Source organism: Arachis hypogaea, chromosome 5 (genome assembly GCF_003086295.3).
Source record: "Arachis hypogaea cultivar Tifrunner chromosome 5, arahy.Tifrunner.gnm2.J5K5, whole genome shotgun sequence".
NCBI lineage: Eukaryota > Viridiplantae > Streptophyta > Magnoliopsida > Fabales > Fabaceae > Arachis > Arachis hypogaea.
The window spans coordinates 3,959,979-3,971,159 of NC_092040.1; the positions used below are offsets into that span (position 1 = coordinate 3,959,979).

The 11,181-nt window shown below is 34.0% G+C and overlaps 1 protein-coding gene across 1 annotated transcript; it reads right to left on the bottom strand.

The window, feature by feature from the left end:
* Positions 1 to 394: 394 nt before the first annotated feature.
* On the bottom strand, positions 395 to 9,876 carry LOC112800270 (protein GRIP-like). The gene is made up of 22 exons (XM_025842461.3): positions 9,534 to 9,876; positions 8,482 to 8,999; positions 8,161 to 8,276; positions 7,265 to 7,434; positions 6,707 to 6,800; positions 5,531 to 5,617; positions 5,268 to 5,348; positions 4,614 to 4,739; positions 4,237 to 4,345; positions 4,082 to 4,161; positions 3,429 to 3,557; positions 3,249 to 3,349; positions 2,884 to 3,017; positions 2,698 to 2,795; positions 2,492 to 2,611; positions 2,318 to 2,351; positions 2,120 to 2,178; positions 1,893 to 1,964; positions 1,763 to 1,810; positions 1,514 to 1,619; positions 1,363 to 1,421; positions 395 to 984 (listed from the first exon to the last, which is right to left on the bottom strand). The coding sequence occupies exons 2-22, from the start codon at positions 8,963 to 8,965 to the stop codon at positions 874 to 876; spliced, it is 2,418 nt and encodes an 805-aa protein (XP_025698246.1). The 5' UTR covers positions 8,966 to 8,999; positions 9,534 to 9,876; the 3' UTR covers positions 395 to 873.
* Between the last annotated feature and the right edge of the window lie 1,305 nt (positions 9,877 to 11,181).

An 11,181-nucleotide genomic window follows, 5' to 3' on the forward strand; every position in this document is an offset into this window, starting at 1 on the left:
GTTTTTACTCGAGGCATTTTATTACCCCCTCCAAAATAAAGGGTTTCATTTAATCATTAAAAGACGCATCCAGAGAACAGTTTATCAAAAAAATTTACGCTGCAAGAGAAATAAGATGCTTATATATCTTTGTAGGAAGAATTTCAAATATTACAGGTACATTTTATTAATTTTAACTGTTGATTTTAATTATAAAAAATATATAACATTAATTAAAATCAACAGTTAAGATTACTGAAACACCGGTACTTTCCTTTCTTATATAGTCAACCAAGAAGCAATTTGCGAACTTGCGGAATCAAACTCTCCCATTGCAACTCAGCTCGCTCCTAGTTAACCATAATAATGTTAATGCGGCAAAAACATTTTTTGTGTGCCAAGGAAATAGAAAATATTAATGAAAACTCGAACACTAAAATTTCCTTTAGATATATCATCATGACTTACAAAAATGTGAACTCAAAAAGGGAATTCTCACTCCTCTAGCATTGTCAAATTCAAATTTCATAATTCAGAATGAAGACATATGATACAGTTCTCTCTAGCAATACCTTTCGGCTCAATATAATCAAGGGTAAAAAATGAACTATTCTATTGTTCCCCAGCCAGATAATCAAACTGAATATCTCTCGAGTTTTCTCCCTTCCTCCGTGTTATAATATTTGTTGTATGGTATAACCCTTTGGTGTTTCTTTACAGCTTCGGAACACTTCCATTGAACAATGCAATCAACGAAAGATATATCTAATTTACAGATACAAACCTGGTTTGCCAGTAAAAGTGAGTACACAAACAATACTTCTGGAGCTGTTTTGGCAGAAGCATATGGTCTCACAGCAACAAGAGAATTCTCCGGAGCTCCTATTTACATCATTATGTAAATGAGAATCTTGAGAAAAGAGAGAGGCCAGATCCTGAGGCATCATTCGTAGGATTTGGTGATGCATCTGCTGAGTTTTGATATGCCTGTTGACACTTCTGCATCTGTGCTTGCAATTCAATAGCAGAGGAACATCTTCGTTAAATTCATATACATAAATGAAGTGTTGGTTTTAAATTAATTTACTTTCAGTTTGTTTGGAAATTATGGAAAGAAAAATGGACAATGTAAAAACAACAAATGTTCTTCCAGAGACATGCTTATAGAACATTTTGCCGGAGACACATCCAAAGTCTTACACATGTTATTTCTGCATGTTAACAGTACTTCAAAGTATTTATAAGAACCCTCAAATTTAACTAAGGGGATGCAAAAGAAAAAATGAATGACATAATTACTTTACTTTGCACAACCTCATTTCTTCTCCCTGAAATAAGATATACACAAGGATGCAAAGTGAGGTAAAAGATGACAAATATTACCTCTTGTGGACTAAACTGGAGAAGCATCCCAATAACTGGTAGCAATACCTCCACTTCACCTGGTCACACAATTTTCATTATCATATTAAATACATGCTTTTCACTAGAAATAGAAAAATAAAAGATTATCTGCTTCCTTTGAAGTTTATACCTGTCTCAAGAAGCTTTAAGATAACATTTTTCAAATATGTCATATCTACGCCTTCCCTTTTCTTTGATCTATCCATGTCACGAAGCTCAGCCTTTAGTATTGCTTCCTAAAATCATAATATTGGAAACACATAAGGGAAACTACGACTGTAATTACAGATGATATCATTGTCCGTATAGAGAAATTAAATCTCGTCTATATCATATGCAAATACAATTAAAATCTCAAGAAATGCAAGCAATCATATACCTGTTGGCTGTGGAGACGATTCTCTCGTTCAAGCTCCTCAATTTCTTCCTGAATTGACAGCAATGTTATACATTATACAGAATATGGGGATGGAATTGGAGAAGAGGTGATAGATCAAGACAAGACATACTTGAAGAGCTAAGATATGGCGCTGTGATCGTGCTAGTTCTTCTTCTCTTTGAGCTTGTTGTCTAGCTAGGAGCTGACAGTAAAATAGGATCGAGGATCCAATTATCAAGGCAATAAAACAGGTTGCAATGTAGAAAACTTTCAACGCAGATACTCTTTACAATATACATTAGTGATCAATTAAAAGCGGGAATGGAATTACACCATAAATTAGGAATAAAGACATACCAGAATTTGCTGTTCTGCAGCAGAGGGACTTAAATTCATTGAATCCACTTTATGCGAGCCTGTCCAGAACAGTTGAAATAATATTTAGATCCAGAAAACGTTATACTAGAAAATCACCAGATATTTGAAACAACGAAAATATACTTAAAATGCTAAGCAAGCAGAACAATTTCTGCCAGGATATAAATGAATTAATACCTGTGTTATAATTATCATTGTCACTGTGGTCAACCTGAGATTATAGCACAGCATTGTCAGACCAGTAGAATAAATATGCAAGATCACATGAATGTTAAGTACCAGATCTATGTCTCAATAATCATATGATTTACTAAAAGCAGGAAAGGAAAAAAATAACATAAAAACAAAAACCTGTGGTCTTGATTGAAGAGATTGACGAAGATTCCTATTATCATCTGAAAGTCTAGATATTTCATTATCCTTCTCCTCAATCATTTTATCAGCAATATCATGAAATGAAGCATGTTCATCCTATGAAGGGGAAAAACAAAGAAGGGGAAAAAACAATCAGAGGAACTAAAGTCCATCAGGCACATGTTTAAGAACTTTAATATCACCTTCAATTTTTTATATTGCAGTTTGAGCTCTTGCAACTCCTTTTGCATATCTTGTGCAGCAGTTGCTTCGTTTTCAGCCTTCATTGAGTCACATTTGACTGCAAAGTTAAGTTGAGGTTAAACCTTCTAAAATCAAATTCATACAAGTATAAGCTACAATTTAATCAGGCATCCAAGGTTTGTTACTTCGCCACGTTTCTTCTACATTTTTAAGGCTTAGTCCCCATTCTTCTTTCTCCTTAAGGTGCTGAGCATTAGCTGAGTCAAGCTTTGTTTCTAAGCTCCTTATTAGTTGCTTCGCATTTTCAAGGGCCGTCTCTCTGAAATTTATAAATAAGTTGTTGAGACTGCTCAAAATTAAACAGCGAAAAATAGTCTATCCACTAGTTGTAGACAAATCATAGCACAAATCAATGAGTTAAAGCCAGATTTGTCACAATCAATAATTGTTATTCATCTTTTGCTTCCAAGTATATTTTAGTTGTTTGTACGTATTCGAACTGAGGTATCAGATAAACAAGCTAATTAAGAGTTGACAATCACAATAGCACCTTTCTACAAGCTCTCTCTCATGATTCGCCATAGCAGACTGAAGATCTTGAATAACTTTATCCTTTTCTTCTGTTACCGATAATACTTCATTTTCAGCCTCCTGTAGAAAATTAACAATGTGATTTGATTACTGACTAATATATCTAGATCTTATTCATAGAATAATGATAAGAATGTACCTTTAGGGCTTCCTCAAGAGCTTTGAGTTGTTCAGAGTCTTTAGCTGCAGCCAGTTCTGCATCCTTCTTTTGAAGAAGTGCATGTGCTCGAACTTTGTATGAAGAAAATTCCCTCTCAAGACTGCATATCTGAAGGCACAAACCCCATGTTATAGAGCACAGTCAGCAGATAAGCAGTTTTGTAACTGAAATGGGACTAATCCACACTTTTAATTGTTCAAAGATCAGGAAAGAAAAAACATAACCACCCATGCTTCCAAGCACAGTTTTCAATAAAAGGATTTTTGTCATGAATTTGAGTTAGAAACATCAGATTTACTGAAGCAATGACCATTTTACAATTTTTTGGAGAATATTAAAGAAGAATATCACACAAAAAAGTTCACTCCCATACCAGGCGTCATTTGACATTACATGAATCACATACCATAGCACACATGCTACATTCAAAGAGGAAGCACCTTGATGCGGAACCAGTAAATGTTATTAAAATAAGTTCTTTTGGACAGCAAATGTCATCAACAATTTCTTTCATGCCCATATCAAGAGATACAGAAAAACTTATGGCATACAAGAGACACGCTACATCTAAACAGTTTAATAACTTTATTCAATTTCTACCAGCTAACTAGCAAGGGAAGATAAATTAGAACCTCTTCCTTGGCAGCCAAAAGTTCAGCATCTCTCATACTGAGAATCCTGGTCTGAGCAGAGACCTCCGATTCCAGCTGACCTGGCAATTGTCAAAAACATAAATATACATTTTAAAATGAATGCAACAAAGCTTTCAGAAGTATAAATAATTTACTTCTTATTTTGGCTACTTCAACTTCTGCACGTATGCAGTTGCTTTCAGCAGTTTCAAGTTTCATTTTGAGCGCCTGAGATGCAGTCTCCCAGCTTGCTCTTGCTTTTTCCTGAACACACCAAGCTTGAGATTAAAGGAATGATATCCAGTTATACGAAATAACAGAAAGACTACCACATTTCTAAAGCTTTCAAGACTTAATTTCACTTTAAACACTCTTTTCATCGTCTATGCAAACATCAATCAATCCCCTTCCCCCCTGGGGACAGGGTAATCTACATAGAGTGGCGGGAAAAATATTGACAGTGACTGCAATAAGATAAAGCATAGGAAAAGATGAAAGCATTCTTAGAAATTTTAGAAATTCAGAATCATACATGCTCTTGTTTTAGGTGAGAAAGCTCCCCCTTCATACTTTCCAGAGATGCTCTAAGTCGTGCTGCCTCCCCAGATGAGGCTGCCTCCATCTCTGCAATTTTAGATTCTTTCTCTGCAACTAGAACCTGGATATTACATGTTAGTGGATTGAGATGGGTGAGGTCATTGGAAGGCAACTGCCATATTTTAACTAACCTCATCAAATTATTAAGAACAAATTAGAGCGAATTAAATTGGAAGATATCCAATATAGAGAAAGCATGTGAATTTCCTAGCGGCATCAAGTATTCAGCACATTCTGCTGATATCTCTAAAGCAGATAAATTACAGGCCTAGTAACCACTTGAGAATAAAACCAAAACCATGTTGAAATTTAGTTTTCGGTTGTAGCTTTTGAGCCCAAGTCCACCCAAACATGGTCACTTATGTAACCTTCACAGGCCTCTACATAAAATTTCTTATTCATAAAGAACTAAAGCATGAAATAAAAAAGACAGCTATTCTTAAATAATCCTCAGATCTAGGAATCAATGCCCTTCAAAGTTCAAGCCCCCATCTCCCAAGAAATGGAATATTATTTTCACCTCAGCAGCATCTTCCACTCCTTAAATCATGTCAACAATGAAAAAAATATTCATGACTATAAAACTCACCTGCAGTGAAGAAATGGATTCAGTTGCCTTGCTTCTATCGGACAATGCATCATTAAGTTGAGCCTCCAAACTTTCTATATTCTGCAGTAAACAGATGGATTTAATTACAAAGCACAACTAGATACAAAATACGCAATATAGAATACCTTCTTTTAATTGAATAAGTAATCTAATTAGGGAGAAAATGGATGAGGGAAGAAGATATGATATCCTCCTAAAAAGGTAGGAAAACAAACCAAATATGAAAAATAATATGCTTGTACCTTTTGATGTTTAGCTGAGAGCTCCGCTAGTGCAGCTTGTTTTTTTTCATCAGCAGCCTGAAGCAAACCTCTCATATCTTCTAACATCTGAGTTATCAAGCATTAATTTGAGATATGTAAAGAACAGAAATATATATATATATATATATATATATATATATATATATATATATATATATATATATATATATATATATAAACGATTATTGGTTGATTTGCTATCAAAAATTACAGACATAAGTTTCATGAAACAGCTATTATTGTAAAGAAAAGTAAAAACTATAGAGCACAAGAATTTGAAATATTACAAAATAATGCCAAAAATATTTATGAAAGTCACATTCTTTTTTGATAAAATAATAACAACAACAAGAACCACAATAACAATAACAATAATAATACTGAAGAAAGAAGAAAAAGAAAAAAGAAAAAAAAACAGGTACTTCAAGTTTTGCATAAAAGATTAAAAGCCTAAGTCTCATAAGAGGATCTAACTTAATAGAGCGAGCTGAGTAAAGAATCTAGAAGAGTCTAGAAGCTGTTAGAGCAGTTATAGGAATTGCCAGCTAGGATAGATTCCCCCCTAACAGCCCCTAAAATGTGAAGACCATTCTACCCCCTTCATCTAGTGTGCTGAACAGTAACACTCTCCTTACTTCTCCTCACTTATGTATATAAGTACTGGTTCAGTACTCTAATATGAACAGATTCTGATTTCTGCAATTCTGTTTTTTTCTCTCTGCTTTCTCTCTCTCTCTCTCACACACACACACACGCACACAACACACTTTCTCTTCTCTGAATTCTCAAACTCTATTACAACTCAACTTAGTCCACAACATCCATTTAAGGAAGGGCTAGAGATATCAAATAGTATTCTGGCCTAAACAATAATACAATTTTATTGTTGAGAAGAGGCTATATAAATAAGCTTGATATAGTAAGAAAATTGCTGATGCCATTAAGGCATTAACTATCCAGATGCAAGGCATTAACTATTTAGTTTACAAGCATAAACAACGAATTTAGTTATACATACAACATCCACAAGGAGAATAATACATTAGGCAGAATAAACAAAATAGTTTGAAGTGTGAACCTCAAAAACTGAATAAACATACAGGATGTCTAAATCAATAAGCACTTTCTCAACTAAAAAAGGCAGATCATTTGCACCTGTTCTTTTTCTGCAAGAGATTGTTGCAATGACTCAATGGCACTCTCTTTAGGTTGCAAAGAACGCCGTAAATCCTCAATAGTATCTCGAAGTCTGGCCAACAGATTTTTAAACTATTAATTATAAAAGGCATGAGGTACTCTGAATTCTCCTTTATTTCTTTTAATGTAAAGTATATTTTTTGTCTCTCAAGTCTTTTGAGAAGTTTCAAAACTACCTCTAATGTTTAATTTGATTCAATCTTTTCCTTGATGTTTGAAATAAATTTCAATTCTACCCATATTGATAATATTTTCCAATTTTAACCCTAAATTATCATCATCATCATTTTCTTCTCTCCCCACCAAGCCACACCAACATTATCATCATCATCACCACACCATCGCCACCCTCTGCTCCCCCCCCCCCCCCCCCCCCAAAACCAAAAAAACAAGTAATATATCTAACACTAACAATATAAAAAAGGTACACAAGTTTCTAGCTAATGAATATGATTATATGAATGTACGCAGCTAACCATCTCCAATCATGATGGTAGGAAAAATCTGAGGTTTTACCTGTTGTTTTCACCTCTTAGATGTTGCCTATCAGCATCCATTCCTTTCAATGCATCATTTGCTTGCTTCCTCGTGCGTTCTAGCTCTTGTTGTAATGCTGACCGTTGGGATGTTGCTTTCTCAGCAGTTTCAGTCACCTCATTGAATCGAGCCTCAAGATCATCTTTTTCCTAAGAATGAAAATCACAACAACAAACCAAATAAACTTTCTATATTAATATTTTGAAAATAATCAAGCAAACTGCTGTAAGTGACTAGGTTGCCTCGGATATTTTCTTGAATCTTGTCTCTTCTAAAAAGCTTTCGTTTTTTCGAAAGAAAAAAAATATAAATGAAGAAATTCATTTAGACAAAGGGAAGAATAATACAAGATAAGGGATAAGATATAACACATAATTTTCCAATCCTTCAACATGTTTGAGAGAGAAAATCCTCTATAAAGATCATGGGCTTTGTACCAAATAAAAGCCAAACATGTAAAGTTGTAAAACTATCCCACAAAACATGTTTGTCAAAAAATTTGTCATTGAAGGTGCCAACAAAAAACTCCAAATAGTTGTGTATAATGCACAGTGCCACAAAGATTTTGCCTCTTTCCAACTTCCAAAACCAAGAAAACATTCTTTTTCTGTCCAAAAAAAGGTTGCTTTGTTGATTCCCTAAATCAGAATTCCCAACTTGTTTTGTGCTAAACTGCTAATGTACAAGATTTTAAGGGGCCTAAGGTTCTTAATTAAAAGCCAGACCATCTACCTGCATTAAAAATTTCAATCATAAAAGACAGCAAACAAAGGAGTAATGCCATTTAGATTAACTATTAACATGGTTACACTTCATTTTATTAGATTAACTATTAACATGCCACAGAAGAATATAGCGATTGCAGTATTGCTCACCTTTTGAACATCTTGAATACGCTGCTTTGCTCGTTTATGAAGCCTGTTAAACTTTGAGTCAAGTTCAGAGTACTTCTCTTCACGATCTTTTATTTCTTGCTCCAGTTTTGATTGAGCTAGAAAAAAGAATAAATTAAATTAAATTTTAAAAAAAAAGGGGGGAAAGGTAATAAAATGCATTCATTCTAAGAAAGATATATCATTTTATAGTGATATCAATTCTATTATTCATGAACAGTGAGCAGTAACATAACATTCAATGTAGGTCATTATTTTTTTGCTTGGCTTTCACTGTTTCATACAAACAAAAGTGGAACAGACCTTCTGCGAGCTTTTCAGACAGCTCCCTGGCCTTTGCTTCTGCCTCTGAGTATACCGTTTGAAGGTGCTTCAAAGCCTCTTCAGATGCAAGTCTTGTTTGTTTTTCTACCAGAAGTTCTTTATCTAGTGCTTGTATCCTTTTCTGAAGTTCTTTCACATTGTCAGATTCCCCACCTTCTGGACCACCAACTCCTTTCTGCAGACTAGAGTCACTATGTACATGGTTTACATTGCGAAATCCATCAAACTGGGACTTCAAGAATTCATTCTGAAATCTGAGGTCAGCAACCATTTCTAGAAGCTGATCATAACTATCAGCTGGACCTTGATCGCCGTCGAATATACCATTTTCCATCTGAAGATCTCTGTTGCTACCATGTTTATGATGATGATGGTGCTCATCAGACAATTGCGACTCCGGTATTGAAGAATCTTCTACACAATTTTCCATAGTTCCCAGAGTATCACCTTCACCAGATGCCATTGGCTTCTTGTGTCGCAACTTTTACCAGAGTGAGCTGCAATTGGACACAGTCAAGTTCCATGAAAGCATGAACCTACTACTTTAGCTTAATATGAGTTAAGATTGAAATTCTCAAATAGACAAGTTCATAATAAATATCCTTGGCGACTTAAACCTTATGATGTCAAAATTGGATAACAGCGAGAGAAAAAGAAGTTATGGTAAAACCTTCAAATACCAACTCGAACATTACAACTTTCAGTTCATAAGAAAAAGCTTAACTACAAATTTAAAATGCTCGATACAAGTGGAAATAACAATCCAAAAATAATTGAATAGATCTCACATAGCTTTTGACCAGAACAGATGAGCATGTCAGAAACTAAGTTATAGAGGACACAAAACGAGCTCGGGTTTAGTTTCAGTCAATTTCCTTTGTCGAAAAACGTTGTGAGCCACGCAATGAGATTCGAATTCAAAAAGAAAACACAGTAACATTGCGAATTGGGAGAAAGCATAATTGATTGTATTGCGCAGGAGGTACAGGGAGCTCGGGATACAGAATCAACGAGGAGGAAGAGAAACTTACCGAAGGAACGGCGCTTGTCCGATTTGGAAGCGGGAACCGCCGTCCGCTTGGGCGTGGGAAGGTGGGATCGGCGGTGGCAGAATGGATCTCAAGCCGCAGTGAACGGAGGATGAGAAGGAGATAATAAATCGATGCCGTTCGTAAATGGCCCTCTCACGGTGTCTGTACATTTCTTTTTTTATTTCTTCTGCTTCATACGAGGAACTCACGATTTGGATCCGGCGTCAAAATTGTAACTACATCAACTTGATGAGGGTATTTTAGTAATCGCAAGCATCGTACTGTTTCGTTTTTGTTTTCCTACCATTTTCATCCTTTAGTGTATGTAAAGGCGTTGTAAGTTATAAAAATTATTAGATGATAATTTAGTTATAGTGAAAATTCACGTGGAGTCGATTTTACGTGAAGTTGATACATGAGAGTTGTTAGATGATTTAATTTATTTGATTAAATTTATATCTAATGGCTCTCAGGTATTGATTTCACGTAAACTCGACTTCACTTGAATTTTCACTTTTAGTTAAATTTGTCAAATTATCTAATAGTTTTTAAATATCAATTTCACATGAAAATAATTGTATATAGGGTTTTTACCTTATTGTATTTACCCTTTTTGTATTTTTTGTTAATATTTTTTGGGATAAAAAAATTAAGAGATAAATGTTAAATTGGAGATAAAAATTTTTATTATGAAAGAGAAATGTGTGCAATTCAATTCTATTGGTGGTACATATGTTTTTATTTTGGTACGAGAATAAGTAATTGGTAGGTCCGATTATATTGTAAGTTGATTTTTTTAATTTTTTTTAAGATCAAATCTAATGGTCAGATTAGTTTTTTGTGATTTTTAAAAAAAAATTATAAATTGGAGGTCTAATTTTCGTTCCTAACAAATCAGATGATCCGATTTTTATTCCCAAAAAAATCAGAGGTTTCGATTTTCACATTTTAAATAAAAAAGTTTCACATATGAGAATAACACTCTTATCCATAATCATAAAAAACACCATTTCCACTCCAATATAAAAAATAATTTGCGACAAATTAGTATTCGAAAGATTTTGACATTGACAAATGTTACCTAATTTTTGTTATTAATAAAATAATTTTCGAAATATTTTAAAAGTTTGACAAAAAATACTCAAACGTAAAAGCATGACGTCACATTGAATTGAAAATACTGATTTGGCAATCGGAAGAGTTTTAGTGATGGTGGATTGGTGGTAGAGAACTCCGATGGCGTTTCCGGCGAGGAGGGGTCGAGTGAACGCGTATCGGATCGGATCGGATATGGCCAAAATTTCGATCCAATCCGCACTAAAATCATCGAATCGGATTGGATCCAATATCCGTAGTTTTTAAACCTATATCCGATTCGATATGCGAATCGGATCGGATCAAATATCGAATATATCCACAAAGCACAAAAATATTTTTAAAAAGCTTATTTTTATTAAAAATTATTAATAAAATTCTTTCTTTCTACTATTTTAAATATGTTTACTCTTAAAATAATATTAAACATATTTTTCTTATAACACAACATATATGATCATTATTAGTTGAAATAAAACATAAGAAGAATATTTACTTATTTATTTATTTATTTATTTTTGCGGATCCGCAGATATGTGGATACCTATATAAA

Excerpts from the sequence above, each read along its gene's own strand:
- LOC112800270 (XM_025842461.3), bottom strand. The coding sequence starts at position 8,965 with ATGGCATCTGGTGAAGGTGATACTCTGGGAACTATGGAAAATTGTGTA. Across the intron at positions 3,350-3,428 it reads CTCTTGAGGAAGCCCTAAAG|GAGGCTGAAAATGAAGTATT; the intron begins GTACATTCTTAT and ends AATTTTCTACAG. Across the intron at positions 985-1,362 it reads TCCAGTTTAGTCCACAAGAG|ATGCAGAAGTGTCAACAGGC; the intron begins GTAATATTTGTC and ends TTGCAAGCACAG.